At 41.5% G+C, this 22,558-nt stretch overlaps 1 protein-coding gene across 2 annotated transcripts; it reads left to right on the top strand.

Moving 5' to 3' along the window:
- The first annotated feature begins 991 nt into the window (after nt 1–991).
- On the top strand, nt 992–13,747 carry mideasa (mitotic deacetylase associated SANT domain protein a). Of its 2 annotated transcripts, none has more exons than XM_079642487.1 (13): nt 992–1,528; nt 1,968–3,679; nt 4,981–5,199; nt 5,768–6,110; nt 6,568–6,640; nt 6,726–6,853; nt 6,969–7,072; nt 7,221–7,296; nt 7,449–7,537; nt 7,991–8,134; nt 8,447–8,563; nt 8,685–8,851; nt 12,763–13,747. In XM_079642487.1, exons 2-13 carry the CDS (start codon nt 2,201–2,203, stop codon nt 13,043–13,045), a joined length of 3,222 nt encoding a protein of 1,073 aa, XP_079498613.1. In that variant the 5' UTR covers nt 992–1,528; nt 1,968–2,200; the 3' UTR covers nt 13,046–13,747. The 2 variants fall into 2 exon arrangements, with proteins under 2 accessions (XP_079498613.1, XP_079498612.1); XM_079642486.1 differs by having other exon boundaries at nt 6,726–6,868.
- Nucleotides 13,748–22,558: the final 8,811 nt, after the last annotated feature.

The following is a 22,558-nucleotide window of genomic DNA, read 5'->3' as shown; positions in this document are numbered from 1 at the left end:
ATTACAACACTGTACAGACAAACTACATGTGGTCCAAATACAGCAATGCATATGTGAATGAACACTGCATTGCAAGCATTGTTGGTCACCTATTTGTGGTGTGTTTTGTCAAAACATACAGCATTAGCGTGGCAGGGGCGTTGCAGTACATTCTGGTAGTCCTTATAAAATATTAATAAACATTCACCCCACCACTCCTCACCACCACCTCTTAGTGGCGCTCCCAGAATGTGTGGCAGAAAAGGCCACTGACAATCTTTGGTTGCCAAAACCAAAAGCTGAGACTGAGCTTTAGGAATGATATTTTTGCTTTATTAATATTATAGTTGTATCCCTATTAGACTGCTAAACCCCTGAGCTCTGGCCTTCACAACTCCGTAACATTTGCATCTCACATATGTATCTAGGATTATTACAATAAGCAGTCTTTTAATTCACTGTACAGCATGTATGTTTAGCTTATTCTATGTCTATACTAGTAATAAGACTATCTCTTCTCTTTTCTGAGATTAATGTATTTGTATGCATGGTCCTTGTTTAGATAAATACATACATATTAAGAAGTTCAGCCATACTCTGTTACAGCACATTTTGATTGAAGATTGTATTTAAGTACACAGGTATTAGCAATTAACATTCCATAATAGGAAGTAACTATCATTAAACATAGAAGTGTTTTATTACTGACTTTGCCATATAGCTCAAATTCTTTCTTGAAAATATGATAATGATCTTTGAAAAAAATTAAAATAGTATTAATAAAAACATAAATGTTCATATATTTTGTCAACCATTTAAAAAAATCCAATAGAAGTTCAATGTTATAGCAGGTCTCAATATATCTCGCCACAGTTCTCGGGTATTTTACAGACTGTTTCCGTGTTATGAGCTCAGTCTATGGTTATGAGACTCCGCTTTCCGGGCAGCCGGGACAGTAAAACAAACGGACACGGATACAGCATGGGAGTGGCCAGACGATCGGATTGGATAACAGGATGTGAGTTTTGCTGTTTTTGGGTGAGGCGGTGCGTTCTGGGGTGCACAACTTTCTGCGTGTTTGCGCAGTTTCGCAGCGCTTCATATACTCTGGATAAACCTAAACACAACATCTGAGTCCGCGGGGCTCGTGTGCAACGTGTTGAAATCTCCGGAAATACCCGAGCAGGCCGCTGCACGGCACAGTTTCCACACACTCCCCGTCTCATGTGTGCTCTACTCGTTTATGCGGGGAGAAAGTTGTGGACATTTTTTTTCTTGGAGTGCATGGTTTCGCTGATCCAGTGTGCAACTGTGTAACTACAGCGTTAATGAGCCTCGCCAGCCGGTCCGGATTTTGGATTATGTGCTATTGGGATTGTAAACTCGCTTGTTCGCCCTATTGTGCGCTGTGAAACTCGAGGGAAAGTTATCAGAGTTATGACATTTGCTGCGCACAATCCCTTCATGGAGCTGCATGTAGTCGACTTGGATCGAAACCAAAGTGACTCCATGGAGCTGGACATAGAGAGCTCCGTGCACCATTAATAAGGTATATGCACTAGTTTTGACTCATGCTCACTATTCTGTTGTATTGCCTAATAGCTCTCAAGACGCTTCCTTATTGCAGTTTTTTTTCTTTACATAACATCACTGGCTATCGCTCGGGTGATTGCATGTGCCCCTCCGTTTCCTGTATTTCTTGTTATGCCAAATGGCAGCTGCATAGTCAGCGCCACCTTGTTGCTGTCGTCTCAAAACTTCTTCAGTGTATGCGTCCTGTCTGCATGCACTGTACCTTAACATCGATTACATACGTTTTGATCACAAGACATGCTCTCTGACTGAGTTTCACTTTACTCACTGCTGGGCTAGTCACTCGTGTAGGCCCCAGTTTCATTTTTGCTCCATACCAGTGGAAACGACTGAAAAGTTTGTGTGCTTGTCTTCAGATACAAATAAAGTGTCTAACCCCTCCTTTCTCTCACAAGGTCCGGCACCATAAAGAGGATGAGAAGAAAGAACAGCAAACCTCAGATTTGATTCTGGAAGGAGGGTTGCATGCTCCCCACCCTGCACTTTCCTTTGGGATTTATATTTCCTCCCAATCACCTCTGTATACACAATTAAACAAAGAGTTCCTCGACCTCAGGCAGTCAAAGCACACTACAGAGGCAGTACCAGTTTGAGAGCTCTGACTCCAACATTACCGTACAATATTAGTATGAGTCTTCCCTCTCAAGTTAACACTGACAAGAGCGGCAAGCTTCGGGCTGCAGCCATGAAAGAGTCTGTGCAGCATTCAGGGGATGTTTATTATGGGATGGGACCTCCGGCTTTAGAGCCAAGCCACAGTGACTCTGCTAGCAGCTCGGCTGTTTACAACCCCGAGAAAGGGCCCCAAAGTTTACCGCACTATCAACAGGCTGCTCCAGTAAAGTGGATGCACCAGGAGTCCGTGCAGGCCCCCGGCTGGTCTCAGGAAGCCCCTGCTCAGGCCTGGGGGCAGAACTTTGGCCCCTATATGGGTGGAGTGAATGCCAGGGGGCAGATGGCATTCCACAAGGGGGTCCATGAGGGTGTAGCTCTGCCAATGGGGGGAGAAAGTCAACTGCCAGGAGGACCTATTGAGGTTTACAGAGATGCCCCCCAGGCACAAGCTCAGGGTAGGGTGCTGGAGTGGGAGCAGCACACAGCGGCTGCAATGCACCAGGCTCAGCTGCAAGTCTATCAACATGCCCACAAAGGCGTGGAGGTCCAGGGTCAGCCCCACGCTCCTCCTCCTCCTCCTCCTCACACTTTGCAGGGACCCATGCTGCAGCCCTTCCAGACAACATTTAGGCCCAGCAAGCAACAGTTTTCATCAGGTTATTACTCTGTTTTTCCAGGGAACAAGGGAATACCAAACCTGGCGTACGCCGAGCAGCCTAAATCTCAACAACAGCAGCTGCTACACCAGATGCAACAGCAGCAACAAATGCAGCAACATCAACGCCACCAGCACCAACACCAACAACAACAACAACAACAGCAGCAGCAGTTGCAGCAGCAGCATCATCTTCAGTTGCAACAGCAGCAACATTTGCAACAACAGCGGCACCAAATCCAGCAGCAGCAAATTCAACAGCAACAACTGCAGCAAATGCAGCAGCAATATCACCAGCAACAGATTCAGGAGCGACAGCAACAAATTCAGCAAATGCAACAACAGCAACAACAAAACGTGACGCAGAAAGAAACGACACAACCACAGGTGCAACCAAAACAGCAGCAAACCCAAAACGTTGTCCCGTGTCAGCCCCCTGAGCCCAGTCCCCCAGACACCGCGCCTAAAAAGGAGGTCCAGTCACTGGGACCAGGAGCTCAGACCTGTGACTCATCACCCATACCTGATCCATTCCCTGAAAAGGCCTCCACAAATCCTGCTGAGCCTTCAGATACAAAGTCGGCGGCACCTAGGCGTTCCCGTCGCCTTTCCAGAGAAGGACAGTCTCCACTGGGACCCCCCTCAACTAACATTTGGTCTCAAGCATCCAAAGATCCTGCACTACCCCACAACGGGGTAGCAGGCACTCAGGTGGTGAAAGGAGGGGAAGTGACAACAGAAGGGGTCATCCGTAGGAGAAGGAGGGCGTCTAAGGAGATCAACTTGGAGACTCTGGCCCAGAAGGCGTCAGAGATGGAGTCCATGCCTCCCAGAAAGGTCTTTTTATTGCACTACAGCTGTGTTTAACTTCCATGTATGGCAGTGCTACAGTAAAATAGCCATTTAAATACTTTTATGTTTTAGGCTCAGTTTAGTTGAAGAAGAAGAAAGACATGTGCAGCTTATTTGTGCATTTTCTCAGCTGACTAAGTTAGCAAGCAGCCGCACAAAGAGGAAGAACCCTGTTTCAATGCAGGACTTCCCCATGGTTTACAAAATCATTTTCTAGAGTCTGTTAAGTTGATTCGAACAGCTGTCGCGCCTCAGCTATAACAGGCTGTTGAACAAGTGTAAAGTCATACTAAACATGACATCTAGATAATGGTGCAACCTGAAAAACAGCCATTATCAAAGGTGGCTCAGATTTTATCGCTGCAAGAAAGACGAATTACTTTACGCTGCTATTCAGGATTCAAAATGTTGACATTGTGAGTGGCACACCCTGAAACCTGCTTCTTTCTTTTCTCAAGAGCAGCTTTGTTAGAAATGAACTAAGCACAAAAACGAGAAGCTCTGTTTAGAGGGATTTCTTAGCTCAGGGAATTTTTTAGTACTCTGCTTCCGGGGGGTTATCAGGCTTGTCGTAGGTAGGTTTTTGTGCAAAGTGTGCATGCTGGATTTACAGTTGGAGCAGCTGCATGTCTGCACACCTCCACATTCCTCAGGCGCCTTCCCAGTCATTCAGCAGAGCCAGGGAGGGGCTGCGCTGTCACCCTGCACAGCTACACTCCTGTCAACACACCCAAAACAGGTTTAATATTGTAGGTACAACCCAGAACTGCTGCTATGTGGTTAGCTAACAGCACTTTTGAGGGTGAGGAGATGATATTCAAATGTTTTAACTTAACTTTGCATGCAGTATAAATCACAAAAGTGATTTATGTGTCTTATCAGTTTGACTTAACATACCAGGGAGGCGTCTACAAGGCTCTGAATACCAAGGAAATATGAAGTAATATAACAGCTGGATCTTAAATTTAGGACTTTCTCAGTGTTATATTATTTAAAGAAAATATTGTCTAAATTGTTCATGCTTCAGTTTTACTGTTGATAGACAAAATAATTCATCACAATGTTTGCTAATATTAATCTATAATGAAAATATTCTGAAATTGTAGTCTTATAAACAACAACATGGATACTTTCATTCAGGGTGAAAATGACTTACTGATTTAGTTGATTTTAACATTTGACTCTCACACCATCTGCATACTTTCTATCTCAATCCATATTCAATTTGCTCTGCTCTCCTCCCATTCTACCTGTTATCCTCCTGTCTCTTTGTGTTGGTGCCTCAGCATGAAGAGGGTTCTTTAGGCAGACAGGCCAGCATGATGCCTCTGGTCATGCCTGTGTCAGTGCCAGTGCACAGGAGTCCAACAGATCCTCAGGGTGCCTTAAATCAGGGACGTGTCGGGGGGCCTGAGAGACCGGCAGGACAGACCCTCAGCAAACCCTCGGTCATTGTGGCTCGTCGAAGATCACTCAGGAAATCCATCAGCGAGAGTTTTGGTCAGGTTAGTATGGATAGGAAACAACATTGGCATCACTTTCTTTTTTTGCTATGATTTATGTCAGTGTTAGCAACTTGTAACTACTTTGATAAGTCTTCTAAGGTGCCAGTAGTGGTACATATTCACACTTCTGGTTAGGCGATTATCAAGTGAGTCATTTGGAGATAAATGTTGGAGGAATGTGACAATGTTTTGCAAAGAACATAAGTTCAATGATCCAATCAAAGGTTGGAAGACTCCATGTAAAAATAAGAGTGACATTTAATGTTCTATTTTTTGAAATTCCTGGTTGATTTGGTAGAAGTTGTTTGTATAAAAAGTGTAATCTTTGCAACTGCCAAGCAAGTAGTTTTCCACACCTTGTAGCCTGCAGCCCTTAATCTAACGTAATGTATCCAGGTGTTTTATTACTCCGTGCAGTACTTAAAACTAATCTGCTGTCGGAAATAGCAGATTTTATTTGACATACAGCACATACAAGTGCTTGATGCTCAGTTGTAGCAGATTTTTTTTTACTTTTCATTCGACTGATATCAAAGAAAACAACTTAAATCCTAAATATTCTGTCTAGGAAGGGGAAAACGATCCAGGGACGGATGAGGAAGGAAAATCCAAATTAAAGCGCCGGCCTCGCCCCGAGCCTCTCATCATCCCTCCGCCCAAACCAGCCACTTTCATCCCTCCCTCCCTCTACTCCAGCATCTCTTCTTACCAGAGCAACCTGCGCTCCCCGGTCCGCATGCCGGACAACCCCCTCACCATGCCGCCCTACACGCCCCCCCCCATCCTGTCTCCTGTGCGCGGGGGCTCGGGACTTTACTTCTCCACCTTCCTGACCAACATCGCCAGCAACCAAATCCTGCCGCCACCGCCACATACGCCCAAATCTGCGACCCGCAGTCTGTTGCGCTCCAGTAAGTCTCACATTTGAGGATGATCTGAGAAAAATTCTACTGATGAGATTAGATTTCATTCAACTTTATTGTCATTGCACCGAGTATACATAAGTATTAAGTCAACAAAATGAAGTTTGCAACCAACCAGAAGTGCAAAACAGTAGTAAAGTGCAAAGTGATGTCTAGTATAATATAAATATAAACATCTGACAGTATTTACCCCGTGAACAGTATAAGGCTGTATAAACATTACAAACAGGGGTGTAGAAAATAAATACACTCTAGATCCGGTATAAATAAGATTGTATTGTGTCTGTAATATACTGAGTAAATAGGAATATATTATAGATTGTTATTGTCATTTTCAAATGCTAAAAATAAAAATGAGTATGCCATAGAAAAATATAGTTGTTTGGACAGCTTTGAGGCATTGACAATGCTTAAAAAGGAGATTCCTTTTTCTGTATTTTTGCAGCAAGTTCAGATATCACGCCTCCTGTTCTTTCCTCTTGCTTGATCACGGATTCTACAACTGCTAGCCTTGAACCGTAAGTACAGACACCGGACTCTCAAGGTTTTGAATATCTGGGCCAAAAATGAACCAGAATCCTTCTTTCGTTTTTACTTGTTCAGACGGATAAACATCGGGCCGCGGTACCAGGCAGAGATTCCTGACTTACGTGACCCAGCTTCCTCCCAGTTTGACCAGCACAAGGCGGACGTGGTCTGGCTCACTATAGATGACTCCAAACTCAAACACGGTGACCAAGAGTGCAGTCAGTGTCTCACATCAATCAGTCTGCCACTAGTTGTCGTTTCTATTTTATTCTTGTTAGTCCTTTTTAAATTCTTGTCATTTTTTCTGTTTTATTCTAGTGGAGGATTTTATGAACATGGCGTGTTGCAGTGTGCTGAGGGGCGGAGGAACCAACCAGGAACTGGTTTTACACTGTTTTCATGAATCCGGGGGAGATTTCATTGTAAGTTTAGTGACTCATATCCCCTCGCTGAAGTTTGGCAGCAGAGTCTTAAAAACTTCTTTACGAAAATGCATTTTTACTTTACTTATATTTTCAGTGCAACTTCGTACTTTTAAGGTTAACTGTGATTTAAAATGTTTATTACAAGGAAACACTGGAACGTTTGATGCTTCAGGACCCAGTGTTTCCCAAAGATCATCTACTGGCAGGTTATCACTACTCAGGTGAGCTTTGACATTATAGGCCAATAAAAGCTATATCATGTTAATCATTGCAGTACAATCCCGTGGTTTCGTCATCTTACTCCGTCTGTGTCTGATTGGCTAACGTCTCTTTGAATATTTCCTCATTTGTTCTGTGTCTGATTCACTCCCAGGCTCTGACTGCTGGACTGCAGAGGAGAAGCGCTACTTCAATAAAGGGATCTCTGCCTACAGGAAGGACTTCTTTATGGTGCAGAAACTGGTACGCTCGTTCATTTGATCCTACAGCACGAACCATTATGAATCAATGTCAATAAATATGAAGTACATTTCAATGTGTTTGTGTTTCAACACCAATAAATCATTAGCACAATATGCAAGTTTCTAGGCATTGGTATAACTGCTTTAAACAAAAAGGACCAAAATACAGATTTTCTGTGTCTGCATTTTACAAAAAGAGGCGTTATTATGATGTAATGGAAAATGTTTATAACACACGGTTGTAAGACGTAATGACTTCCAAACATGCAAAATGAGACTAATTAGAAAAATGTGTTAATGGGGTTTTCATTTCACAGACTGCCACTCCCCTTAAGCTTGTTTGTATTTATATTGTTTTACAATATGTACACAGATGATTTTGTATGTAATTGTAAGATGGTTAATTGATTACATAGATCATACATGTGTATTTTTTTTGCGTCTGAATTTAAAGGTGCAGTCCAAGACGGTGGCTCAGTGTGTTGAGTTTTACTACACGTACAAGAAACAGGTGAAGATTGGTCGCAACGGGATTTTAACCTTCGGCCCTCTGGATTCACCGGACGAGAAGCACACCGATGCTGTGGTGGACGTAAAGGTAGGGGGAAGTTTATTTCTTCTTAAGTGATGTGTGGCAAAGCCTTAAATCTGTTTATGCTACAGAATGTTTTTGTTTAGTATTTTCATCATTTTTAAGCCTTGGAGATGTTAAAAGGGATTGTTTACCCCAAAATCTAAAATACATATTTCTCTTCATACCTTTTTTTATAAACCTTGATTGTTTTGGAGTGAAAAAAGAGCTCCATAAGTAAGAAAGAAATGTATATATTGTTGATTCTGGGCTTGCTCTTTAAGTTTGTATTTTGAAGGTTGTTCTATTCATTTGTGCAACGATCTAATGTTTTTCTAGTGTGACACGATTCAGACTTCACAGCAGTCAAATGTAACTCAAGGACAGACAGATGGAGACGACAAGAAGGATGTTTCCTACGGGAGCAGCCAGCAGGCACTACAGACTCATGACTATGTAAGTTAGTCACTACATATTCTAGTAACTTCTCGGACTTGCATTGACTAATAGCACACAGCCTTTCTTTAATTGATGTAAAAACTGTCAAACTAACACCTTGTTCTTCCTGGTGCTCCAGGCAGGGACAGTGCTGGTGATCAAGGAGCCGCACCCGGTGAAACAAGAGGCTCCACACGCAGCCACACCTTACAGGCCGAGAGCCGAACCTGCCGCCAAGAAGCCACGAGCGCCACCGAAGCCTCCAGTCGATCCTGACGCAACATTTCCATGCAAGAAATGTGGAAGGTAAGCCTGAATCAAGAGGAAATCACTTTGTCCTTGTTCATAATCTAGACTGTGATCTGTTGTCTGGATTTTGATTTAAAGGGGACCTATCATGCAGAAAAGCACTTTTTGATGTCTTTTACACATAAATATGTGTCCCCGCTGTGTCAGGGAACTCACGCAGCATAAAAAAATAAAACCCTCTCTCTTTTCCACCGTACCCAAATCTCTAAAAACGGGGGGAAAATGAGCGGATACAGATTTGCGTCCGATATGACGTCATATCGGCAATGCGGACCCACAGCACTATCGGAAACAATGCCCGACTGTTTTGGACGTAATATGGTCGGTGTTTACATTAGCATCGCTAACGACCAGAGCTAACCTGTACTGGAGAGAGTGTGTGAAGAAGCGGGAAATAAAAAAGAACTCACCTTGTGGTATAACCGGTAAGAGAGAAAGCCTTTGAGCTCCATACTGTTTCAGAAATAATCCTTGATCTAATAATCCTTTTGTTTCATCACCGCAGTATTTTAGACAGTATCTGCCTGGTCCCGCATGAGCCGGCATAAGATCCGCCCCCTCTTGAAGAAAAGAAAAGCTTAATTTTTGTATTCAGCCTTTTATTTATACAGGTGAAAATCTCATTGAGACACAGGGTCTCATTCTCAAGAGAGACCTGTTTATACCCAGAATCAGCACTTTTGTAACAGGAAGAGACATAGAGGGATATGAGGCATGGCTAGAATGGGTGATCTGTTTGGTTTTTAGACCAAAACATTTCATAGACATGTTTTTTATATTTTTTTATATATCTGAGACCTATGCTATTGCCTACATTTAAAAATAGCATAATAGGCAGTGGTAACTGGTCATTAGGGGCACAGCCCCACCTAGTGTCAGCAGAAAGTTCAATTCAAATAAGAATTCCAAAAAAATGCAAATAAATGCATCTTAAAATATATTTTAAGATCATGTTTAATCATCTGATTTGTCTGCACATTGCTGTTTTAGTCTGTGTTCTTCTAATTAGTGTCTACAGTGTGCCTATTGAGCCGTTTTGAGCGACGTGGGTCAAGCCCAGATCTAGCCCCTCTCTCTCACTGTCTCAGTGAATGGGTGTTGTAAAAACCACACTGTGCATGCTCAGAGTATTTTTCTAATGTGTGCGGCAAAAAAATAATCACCATAGGGAAGTGGTTCTCAAACTTTTTCTGTCAGGCCCCCCCTTTGGAGAAAAAAAAAAGTCGGACCCCCCCCAACACAAATAGTCAGGCTCAGTGGCGGCGCCAGAGATTTATTTTGGGGGTGCTGTTGGGTAGCTTGACGTTTCACAGAGGTTGCTCAAACAATTAGGGTTTCCCATTAATGTACCGGTCGCTATAGTGGAATTTTCTACTGCAGCACTCCCCACGCACATACACAGTGTACCCGCGACTGTTATAATGAAGGCTCGATAATCAGCTCTCAGCATATAGGTGAAAGCAGTGGTAAAGTGCTATTTTTATAGGTGGTGTGTGGACCTCTATTGGGAGGGTCCGGGGGCAAGCTCCTCCGGGAAGATTTTTAAATATTGAAGTTAAAAGCATCAATCTGGTGCACTTTGAGAACAAAATGAAGAGATCTATGGATACATCTCAAAACACCCATATGAAACAGAACTGTAAACAGATTTTCTTTTTCTTTATGGATATTTTACAAATCACTCCCCTCTTAAACTTTATTCATTTTTTAATGTCATATAGTATTTCATGCCTGTTTTTTATTTATTCTCTTATTTTTTTATAACTATAATGATCATATAAACGTGTGCCTCGGAAATAATTGTTTACATTAATGGTGACCAAAACGTTTGAGACCCACTGAGATAACACTGAGAGTCCTTTAGCTCACTGAGTCTCTCAGTCTGACAGGAGAGGACTCTCCTCCACCTTGTTGTTGAAAAAACTCCTTATATCCGTTAGCGTAGCTCGCTAGCACCAGAAGCTCACAACAACGATCTCCGGTACCGGTGCTCTCTCTCTCTCTCTCTCTCTCGCTCGCGCACACAAAATGGCTCTTCCCACACACACACAGAGCCGAGCTTTAATGAAACACAGAAACCCAGACGTAATAGTACTGTATCATATATATATATATATATATGTTTTTTTTTTAAATCTTTTTTTAATTTAATTTTGAATAACCATTTTTCCTCCTGGTCTCTCGCGCCCCCCCCTGTCATGCCTCTGCACCCCCCTGGGGGGTGCGCCCCCCACTTTGAGAACCATTGCCATAGGGGCACTGTGCTGGCATACCTACCAAACGTCATCTCATTATTCAGAGAGCTGATTGGCTGTAAGTACGTGTGCCGCGCAAAGTGTAGTTTTCACCTTGTAGTGAAGAGCGATTAAAATAAGTAAAACAGAAAGAAAATGAATGAAGTTGACCATCTACTTCGGCTTTGGTAAGTTCATTTTATGTCATGTCTTTTGTCGATCTTCTGTGTTTTGCCTATAGGCTATTGCTCTGCTGGATCGATTGATATTGTGACCTCTGTCTGTGTTTTCCTTATACCCGGACCCCCCCGCCCCCTCTCTCTATCGGAACCATGGATTGCTTACAGCCATGTGTTTACGTGTTTAAAAAAGCACCAGAAGCATATATATACAAATCTAAGTTGTTCCTGCCCCACCACTTTTGTACATATCGAAACGCCACTGATGATAGGTGACCTTTAAATCTCCATCTCTTATGGTTTTTTGATCACCCGGTATTTCACTGTCACTAATGTTTTAAAATGTGTATGTGTGTGTATGTCGCTCATCTGGTTCAACTCATTGTGTTGATCGAAAATAGCGAAACCCAAATTTGACAAAGATAGATACAATAGGACATGTGTAGATGTGTTCAAGTAGAAATTCAGATAAATGTATTATGGCCATTGAATTGTGAACTAATGGCACATTTCCACTGCAGCGGGGTAGCCCCGTTTAAGCATCCTCGCTCAGGCCTCGGGCTGCCTCTCTGGCCGTCCGAGGCCGTGGTGCATTTCCATTACAGTTTAGGACCTGGGGTAGCAACGCAGTGTAGGTGGGGCGATCGGCTTTTTTTTGGCCAATGAGATGTAGGAACGTCGTCACCTCCTCGGTCGACCACGGTGTGCTTTTCTTTGACGTTGCCATTTTTGTAGCTCTTCCGTTTACAAAAATGCTGTGTATAAAAATGCTGCAAGCTTGCTTCTAGATATATATGCGACGCTAGGGATGATCTCGCATGCGATCTTGTGACGATTCTCTCTGACCAATCAGCAGTCGAGAGTGTTGACGTCACTAGTTCAGCCCTGGCCCTGGCCTGATAGAACCACGATTTTATGGGGCCGGAAAAAGAGGGAAAAAGTACCCGCTAGCCGGTGCTACGCTATATGGAAAGGCCACCAAAAACTGGCCTGGCCGCTTGAGGACGCTTAAACGTGGCTACCCGCTGCAGTGGAAATGCGCCATAATTGTTGTGATGGATATTAATAGACTCTGTGATGTGATTGTGATTGTGAAACAAAATGGGGAAATGGTGTTGTGAAATGTGTAAAAAGAAATAATTGATAGAACATTTCCCAAATTGAATTTACCTCCACACAATACAGTTATAATAACAAGTAATATAAATAATAAGAAATACACTTTATTTGTATAGCACATTTCAAACCGTTAAAAAGTGCTTTCCAATAAAACATAACACATTTCAAACAGTCATTTAAATGAACTAAAAACCAGCAGAGTGGAGCAAACAAAAACAAACAATACAACAAAAAATCTAACTAATGCAATTTTTTTAAAGTGGGTTTTTAAAAGTAACTTTTTTAAAAGTGCACTTTTTATCAGATATTAGTGTTGCATCATTCAAAACTGCTGCTATGTGTGTGTAATGTTGCGTTATTATTCTCCATACCATAGGGTGTTTTATAAAGTGAAGAGCCGAAGTGCCCACATGAAGAGTCACGCAGAGCAGGAGAAGAAGGCTGCAGCGCTACGTCACAGAGAGGAAGAGGAGCAGGCGGCGGCTGAAGCTCTGGCGAGGAAGGCAGCGTCGATGGCAGCGGCCGCGGCGGTGATGGTGGCGGCAAATCAGGGAGGAAATGGAAACGGAGTGACAGAGCCGGGGGAGGTCAGCAGCCAGGAAGACTCATCTGAGGAAGAGAATGACAAAGAGGATGACAAAGATGAAGACTGGCGCTAAGACAAAAAACAGGATAAAAGAGAAACCAAATGGGAAGATGGATTTGTGGGTAAAACGAGGGATGGAAAAAAGATGAGAGCACAACAAAGACAAGAGGAGTGATTTCAAGTCTTCCTGGTAATCTCCACACTCCTTATCCCTCACCCACATCACTCTCCACAGCTTACACATTTTGTATCTTTTAAATATTCAGAGGAAGTTTATTTTTTGTAAATGCACTTATGCCCTATGCTTCTGCTTTTTGCCAATATTGCCTTTTTTATAACCTTTATTTAATTGAATATATGTCAAAAAATATTATACATTTTCATTGTGTGGACTTAATGGTTATATGATATTTCATAAGATAATCAGGATGCCTGTTAAGCGATAAAACATCAAGATCAAAGCAATCTTTCACTTTACAGTAGCAGCCCTTTTAAATTAAGATAGAATAAGAGTATTTATCTTTTTCTTAGGAAAATACTTTGCTGAGTATTGAACATTTCCATCAGATTCTTAGGTTGGTTGCACTCTTGTTTTTTTTTTTACAACTAAGGGACCTTTGAAATAAATATGTATTATTAAAAACAAAGTATATGAGATGGCCATATATTTATGATACTGCATTTTTGCAATGATTTTGGTAATGTAAAACTAATCATGTCAGCTGCAATAAGATTTGTGAATTGAAAAGTTTATTAAAATCTCTACTGTTCTGAAGTGTGTCTTTTTTTCTCTGTCAGAAATGGTCAGTGTGTCATTGCAAGACTTTAAAGATCCAGCAGGTGGAGGCAGTGCTTCATGTGATGTTGGATATCTCCTTTGCACACATGGATGTAGATAAATAGTGAATGAATAGTCTGTATACTGTATATAAAGATAAACTGTCCTGTTAGTGGATCCATTTTATCACTTGACAAGTCTATGTCCTCAACATTTTAAAATGTTGCTTAAAGTTCACCTATTATGCAATATCCACTTGTTCACGTCTCATGTGTCCCCTCTGTGTAAAGAGATTCTGAACGTTTCAGGAAAAAATATTTGCTCACTTTTCGTCCTGATCCATTTATATAAAAATCTGTCTGAAAATCAGCAGATCAGATTTTGGCCACTTTATGATGTCATAACGCTTTTTTGGCTTGTGTAACCATTAGCCAATCACCAACCAAGGCAACACCCACCACCTTATCACCTGACACAGAATCAGCACATTTGAAACAGGGCTGAAACAGAGGGGTTTATGGGATGCTACAATGGGTGAGCTGTTTGGTATTTCGAGGCAAACCCTTCAGAGACATGTTCTGTATATATCTGAGACCTATAATATATTGATGAAAAACAGTATAATAGGGGACCTTTAAAATAACACCCACATCTGTATCTGCTTAACAAAAAAGATTTAGCACCAGAACAAACACAATTTCAAAAACTGTATGTATGGGTCTTATTCAGTATTAGTACGGCTCCACCATCATTTCCAACTTAAGGGGAGTGTGGTGAACACTGTCATTGATCAGAGCTGACATAACTCATCCATTTAAAGAGCATGCTCAGTAAAGGGAAGTGTCGCCCTCAGGAGATGAGAGGTAAGGCATTTTGCTGTGAGACCATGACTATGTCTGTCTCCCACTTAACGCTGAGATATTGGATTTTGTCAGCTCTTTTATTTTACCTGCAGAACTTAGCTGGAGAAGCCAGTTTTCGTATATCACTGCTTCTTGAGCCAAGAGCAAAACCCATTCTCTTTTCTGCATTTATGTGGTCCTTAAATTAAATAAGAATGCAGAAACACTTTGTCACCAAATGCAAATTGGGTCATTCTCTACATCGTTAACCTCTGTAGGCAGCAGTGCTCTGAGTTAACGCCAAAAGAAGTATGCTACCATATTAAAGAGGCGCTATTATGCTTTTTGTGGTTTTCCCTTTCCTGTAGTGTGCTATAGGTTGATGTGCATGTAAATGGTCTACAAAGCCTAATATCCCAACGTTCCCTCCAGAGGGAGTTTGTTTTGTGAGAGATTTCAGTCCTGACCAAAGTGGCTGCTCAATTTATTAATTATTCTGTCGGCAGAGATGTCACTGTGGGTTCAATTCTAATATATTTAGAAGAAGAAGAAGAATACATACTTTATTAATCCCTTACAGGGAAATGTCTTTCCCCACTCTGTTGTGTTTACACACATTACACACACAGGGGAGGATATACAGTGGGGCAAAAAAGTATTTAGTCAGCCACCAATTGTGCAAGTTCTCCCACTTAAAAAGATGAGAGGCCTGTAATTTTCATCCTAGGTATACCTCAACTATGAGAGACAAAATGAGAAGAAAAACAAATCAAGAAAATCACATCGTCTGATTTAAAAAATAATAATATTTGCAATTATGGTGGAAAATAAGTATTTGGTCAATAACAAAAGTTCATCTCAATACTTTGTTATATACCCTTTGTTGGCAATGACAGAGGTCAAACGTTTTCTGTAAGTCTTCACAAGGTTTTCACACACTGTTGCTGGTATTTTGGCCCATTCCTCCATGCAGATCTCCTCTAGAGCAGTGATGTGTTGGGGCTGTCGCTGGGCAACACAGACTTTCAACTCCCTCCAAAGATTTTCTTTGGGGTTGAGATCTGGAGACTGGCTAGGCCACTTCAGGACCTTGAAATGCTTCTTACGAAGCCACTCCTTCGTTGCCCGGGCGATGTGTTTGGGATCATTGTCATGCTGAAAGACCCAGCCACGTTTCATCTTCAATGCCCTTGCTGATGGAAGGAGGTTGTCACTCAAAATCTCACGATACATGGCCCCATTCATTCTTTCCTTTACACGGATCAGTCGTCCTGGTCCCTTTGCAGAAAAACAGCCCCAAAGCATGATGTTTCCACCCCCATGTTTCACAGTAGGTATGGTGTTCTTTGGATGCAACTCAGCATTCTTTCTCCTCCAAACACATCTAGTTGAGTTTTTACCAAAAAGTTCTATTTTGGTTTCATCTGACCATATGACATTCTCCCAATCCTCTTATGGATCATCTAAATGCTCTCTAGCAAACTTCAGACGGGCCTGGACATGTACTGGCTTAAGCAGGGGGACACGTCTGGCACTGCAGGATTTGAGTGCCTGGCGGCGTAGTGTGTTACTGATGGTAGCCTTTGTTACTTTGGTCCCAGCTCTCTGCAGGTCATTGACTAGGTCCCCCCGTGTGGTTCTGGGATTTTTGCTCACCGTTCTTGTGATCATTTTGACCCCACGGGGTGAGATCTTGCGTGGAGCCCCAGATCGAGGGAGATTATCAGTGGTCTTGTATGTCTTCCATTTTCTAATAATTGCTCCCACAGTTGATTTCTTCACACCAAGCTGCTTACCTATTGCAGATTCAGTCTTCCCAGCCTGGTGCAGGTCTACAATTTTGTTTCTGGTGTCCTTTGACAGCTCTTTGGTCTTGGCCATAGTGGAGTTTGGAGTGTGACTGTTTGAAGTTGTGGACAGGTGTCTTTTATACTGATAACAAGTTCAAACAGGTGCCATTAATACAGTTAACAAGTGGAGGACAGAGGAGGCTCTTAAAGAAGAAGTTACAGGTCTGTGAGAGCCAGATATCTTGTTTGTTTGTAGGTGACCAAATATTTATTTTACTGAGGAATTTACCAATTAATTCATTAAAAATCCTACAATGTGATTTCCTGGATTATTTCCCCCCATTCTGTCTCTCATAGTTGAAGTGTACCTAGGATGAAAATTACAGGCCTCTCATCTTTTTAAGTGGGAGAACTTGCACAATTGGTGGCTGACTAAATACTTTTTTGCCCCACTGTACATGCACAAACAAAGAGGATATACATGCACACACTGATTGTGATTTGGACATTACTCTGGCTGAAATCATGTTCACATTTAGCGACTGTATAGAAATGATTGGTGTGGGAAGGTTAGAAAAAAATTGTTTCACTATCAAAAAATAAAATGAAACAAATTTAAGATGAATGAACTTAAATAAACTACTTCATGTGCCAATGTGTTTCTTCTTTATGTTCTGATTTAGAATAAAGGGAGAATAAGTGTTGGCTTGCTTGGAGCTTATTAACCCTTTTTCTTTTTTGAATAGTCAAATCACAAACTCCATGTATAAGGCTGCTCAGTGTTGATCTATTCTCCAAATGATATATGTTTGAAGGGAAGTGCTACTGGCATTGTGGTGTTTTAATATCTTCAGAGGATCCCTTTTCTCTCAGGGTTTGTGATGAAGCATTAGAGGTTTACAGTGAGCATCAATTATCTTCACTGAGCAGTGCACACGTTAATACAGCCCCATTAGAAACCACGCTACATGGATACAGTAAAACAGGTTAGGGATAGAGGAGAACATGAAGACATTAACCAGATGGAGAGGGAGACAAGGGCAAAACTCTGGATCAATGTCACTAAATGTGTGGAAGACAAACGATGGAATCAATGTTTCTCCTCCGGCGGGGCCGAGGTTAAACCTGATGCAAAGCAGAAATGTACATTAAGATTATTTATGTTCAGCCTCTTAGCAATAAAACTTTGATCATTTTCTTGATATGACCTCAAGTGCTGCAGGTCAATGTCATACTTACGGTAAGTGAACAGAAGGAAACACGGGAAACAGCATGCTCATAAAGGAAGTGCACATACAACACCTCTCTATCCACCATCTAGCCTATTTTTTTATTCCTGGGGTTAAAAATAAGTAGATTCATTGTTGTTTAACTTCAGGTTTTTGCTATTTAAAACCCTGTGAAAATAATCCTAAAATAATGTTAAAAGATTAGAAATCGTCTAAATCGTGGGTTTTCACTTACAACTAATTATTATATATCTGCCTCCTAAAAATGACATTAGGCCGGCCTTATATAAGCCTACCACTCATTTGCAAAAGATTATGCTGGAAAATTAACATAAAAGCAGACTGGATTCAATTTATCAAAATGGTGAATGTCGGCGAAAATGCCAGCCGTTTAGTGGAATAGAGACATAGCATTGATCCTACATGGCTTTTATTGGCGTTTTATGTAAATATTAGGCTATATTTACTGCATTAAACTTGATTCAGCTTATTCAGCACATGATCGAAGAGAAGCTGCTTCACTTAAACGTCCTGTGAAGGCTTCCTGCTGTCCTTGACGCCAAACCGAAACCGCACATGTAATGACACCAGCCACCATATAACTGACAAGCCACTCAGCTCATTTCCAAGGTCTGGTCAACGGCCTTGAGGGATGCAATCTGCCAGGCTGACTTCTCGACCTATGACACCTCTCGCTCGGTCGGTTATCAGTCTGTCATCTTCACCCACAGCTCTCCAGCATTTCACAGGTTAAGAGCCGTAAACGTAAAAGTGCCCCGCTGCTCTGATCCTGGTCGGCCGCTTCTCCATCCCGGCACAGTAGCCCAAGTAATGGAATGAAACCCATCTGTCAGTATTTGAGCTGGAGTCAGCAGCATTATTCTCTCGTTTATGCAAATAGACCCTAGCGGCCCATTCATCTCCAGTGAAGAGAGGATGTGATGCGGGGGGGAAACGAGCTGCCGGTGACTGACACTGGCATGTTTAGTGAGATCTGTATCACCGCTCATTTAAATGACACATATGGATCTTGGCCTCAATCTGCACCTTGAAGTGTTGCCTCTGCTTTTGAATGAGGAGGATTCTTATCCTGGCCAGCTATACAGTTAGAGGCATTTATCACATTGTCCAGGGTCCCAGATCTATGAAGTACTCCCTGAGGGACCATATTGAGATACAGCAGCTTAAAGAAAAGAGGGTAGAAATTAAAAGAATTACACCTTTCAGCTTACTTGCAGGGAGTTAGATAAGAAAATCGATACCAATCTCATACTTCTATGTGACGAGATACAGCGTGTTAATAAGTGCTTCAGATGAGCCAGATTTTTATTAGCTTTATACAAGGGAAGCTGTCTCTTTCCCCCTTGTTTTCAGTCTTAATGCTAAGCTAACCATAATCTGTAGCTTCACATTTACAGCATCAATCCAAACTCTCAGCAAGAAAGAGAAGCGTGTTTCCTAAAATCTAAAACTATACCTTTAAATCTGTCACTGTGTAGAAAATACATACAGCAGCAAAGGAGACACTAAAAGGAGGCAGCTGTAAATAAGGCAACATATAGTGAATAAGTAAACAGTAAAAAGCAGAATATATAAATACAGGCTGAACGGTTGAGTTCACATTATTGCAAATAGGAAATATTGATATTGCGTCAAGGAGAAAGAGAGAGATACTGTTATGAACCGAGACACAGGACGCAGGACCCAAAAGCAGGACTCGAAGACAGTTGTCCAAAAATAGAATGTTCTTTAATAATAAAAACTAAATCGTACTTTCAAAAAATAGAAAGTAGTTAAATAGCCAAAGCTAAGTTGTACAGCAACACAAAAACTCACTTGGCAAAAGGTCTAAATCTCAAGGTAGGTATCAGGAGTAAAAAAAGGCCCAGGTTCTCACGACATGAAACATAACGAACTGACAAAGGAACAAAGAAACACCAGGGCTATATATAGGTGAGGGGGATGGGCACAGGAGAAAACAATCAGGGCAGGGCCAAGCAATCTCAAGGGCGGGAAACACACAAAGGTAGGACATGTGGGATCTAGAATGAGAGGAAAGATTACTTTCAAAATAAAAACAGGAAGTGACAAGATCAAAACACAAAAATAGAGTAAAAACATAACTAAACCTAACATATCTATCGAGTCACAACAGATACTTGGCATTTCAATAATATAACCACCAGGTGTGGAGGACGAGGGAATGAGAACTTAACAGCTTGAAAATGAGACACATTTTAACAGAAGGATTGAAATCACCGCATAGACAATATCAGGCGAAGCTGTGCTCATTCACCCGCTTCTTCCCTTGTAAAGTCACTCTTGGTTTATTACAGGATCCTTTGTTATGACTCTGCAAAATAAGCAACTTGGGTGGCAACCTTGCTGCAATTTGAAAATGTCCGGGAGTGAAAGAGGTGGTGGCGCTGTAGCCCTGCCAAAATGCACTCACTCTTTGTAAGTGCTCTCAATTCAGTCCTCATTTCCTGACTCCTGCCAACCTTCCCATGAGAGAACAAGAGCTTTTGGCCCATCCTCACTGAGCCAGAGCTTCAACATGAACATACAGGGACATTATTAACTGCTTATGCTGCAATAAACCAAGCCTGCTTCAATAGAGATGAGGAAAAGAACAACACAGTAGTGACCTCATGATACTTGTTTAAAGATATTTTTGCATGTCGACCAGATCAGGACGCCTATAGATGTCACATCATGAAAGGGAAGCATACTGTAGATGATAAAATGTGCTTTAATAAATGTTTCTTGCCTTACTTTGACGCTCTTTCTCTATTTGAGGATCAACATTGAGCAATCAACTGTAAGAGGAGCATTCATATACAATATCTTGATAGTTGAGGTGGGAGTGGGACCAAGTCATTGTTTTGCACACGAGTAAATCTCAAGTTTCTACGCCCGATGTGTGTTATGACTTAATGTTAGTTAAATCAACCATCAACCTTACGTCATATGAAAGATATGTGTTAAGTAGTAATATGATAAATCATTAAAAAACAAACTCCACTGCTGAGCGCACACTGAAAAACTGAAACGTTGACTTTAATTAACTGTATTATGTCAACAGATTTCCCATAACTGTATTAGATGAAAGTCAACATTTCAGTTTTTTTGTGCATATAGTTGATACATAAGCCCTATCAGCATGTTTGCTTTCTGCATGGGAATGTTTTAGCTCGGCCAATATTCCTCCCGGCTGTGATCCATCACCCGATCTGATGGATACTGAATCAGTCATCCATCATAAAGTCATCAACGTGCAGCCTTCTCCTCTCAGAGGGGAGGTGATGTAGTGCCCGGATGCTCTGATTTATCGTCACTGTTTCACCTGCACCTGCCCCCCACCCCCCTCACCGGCGTGATTAAACGACCCTCATGCGTCAGGATGTAATAAAGTGTCAGCCAACAGCCGTGTGACGTAAACCGGAGGAGAGGTCCTAACTAACTGAGATCAGGAATCCTTCAGCGATATGGTGCTTTGATTGATCAAGGCACACAGCCAGAAGTGCATTAGTGGAAACGCTAGACTGAGAGCTGATGAGAGCATGATGAAGATTCTCAGAGGGCCTTTCCTCAGTTTCCCATCATTCATTGAAGCATAAATCATGCATTCATTAATGAGATTATTTATAGCCTATATATGGTCCTTTTTTAATCTGTGAGAAAATCAGCAGTTTTTGAATTGAAAACTCTTCATTTCAATAGCGTCATGTGACCTTGTGACTCCAGATCAATGCAACATTGTGTTACTGCACTGGACAAGTAAGAACACCACTTTTTATAGGTTTTTAGAATTTATATTGTTAATAAAAGAAAGCAGTTTAATGACAATTTTTTGTTTCTTTTCAATAGCTTCCATGTCATGTGACTCAGTGACTCCAGATCGATGCAGCATTGTATTACATAGGACAAGTATGATACACCTCTTTTTTTGGGATTTGGAGTCACAGTATCACATGACATGGATGCTATTAGAAATACATTTGACTTTTCAATTAATAATCTGCTATATATCCGTACAAAACAGAGGTGGACTAAAATCCCACCAAAAGTCCCTTTAGTCCAGTGTAGCAATACAATTCCACATTGAGTGGGAGTCACTGGGTCATTATTGAAAAACGATTGAAGCTATTAAAAGAAAGGTTGCTCATACCTGAATCTCTGCAGCTTGAAGTCATGTTCAATCTGGCCGTTTACATTTTCTTACAGTAGACGACAATCTTCCTGTTTCTCTGAAGGATCATGTTTCAGACTTTGTTGTTTCTGGAGGGGTGTCAAAACCCAAAACATAAAGCATTTCTCACATCACTTCAGTATATCATCAACAACAATCTAAAGCACATATTTTGGTCTTTGTACCCCAGTTTTTTGGACTAAAATCCATAAAACGTATCCACAATCATAAATTGCATTTTTCTGACCTTAATAGCAGACTATAATTTGACAGCAGTGATTTACTGATGGACCTGCATTCTCTATAGCGCTGAATAATTTCTTTGTTTTGACACATTTGTATGCAGAAATGAAGATGACACCACATGAATCTTGTTTAAGTTACACTTTATTGTGCACTCGATCAATAGCAACATTCTCTCTGGTGCCTGGGAACGATCTAAATCAGACTTATTAGTCTCTTAATGACCGCACAGAAAGCTGTTATTTCAGTCTGAGCTCAGTGGTTACACTTTGCACCCAGTGTGTTATTAGACAAGACAATTGCTCCGTCCAAGAGTGCTTTCTCTGTTTACACGTTCAGATAAATAAGCTGTCGCTGTCCATTACACTGAGAGGCTCTTGTTCAGCTCTCTGGGCTCTTATTTAAATTTAACTGACAACTTCAATAACGTCCATATCTGCGCTCCAACATAAACAATCATGCTCATTCTTTACAGCCTTGAGGACTTTGTGTTCGTAACCCTGTATGGATTT

Source organism: Notothenia rossii (assembly GCF_949606895.1).
Source record: "Notothenia rossii genome assembly, chromosome: 8".
NCBI lineage: Eukaryota > Metazoa > Chordata > Actinopteri > Perciformes > Nototheniidae > Notothenia > Notothenia rossii.
This window is presented reverse-complemented; position numbering and strand designations above follow the sequence as displayed.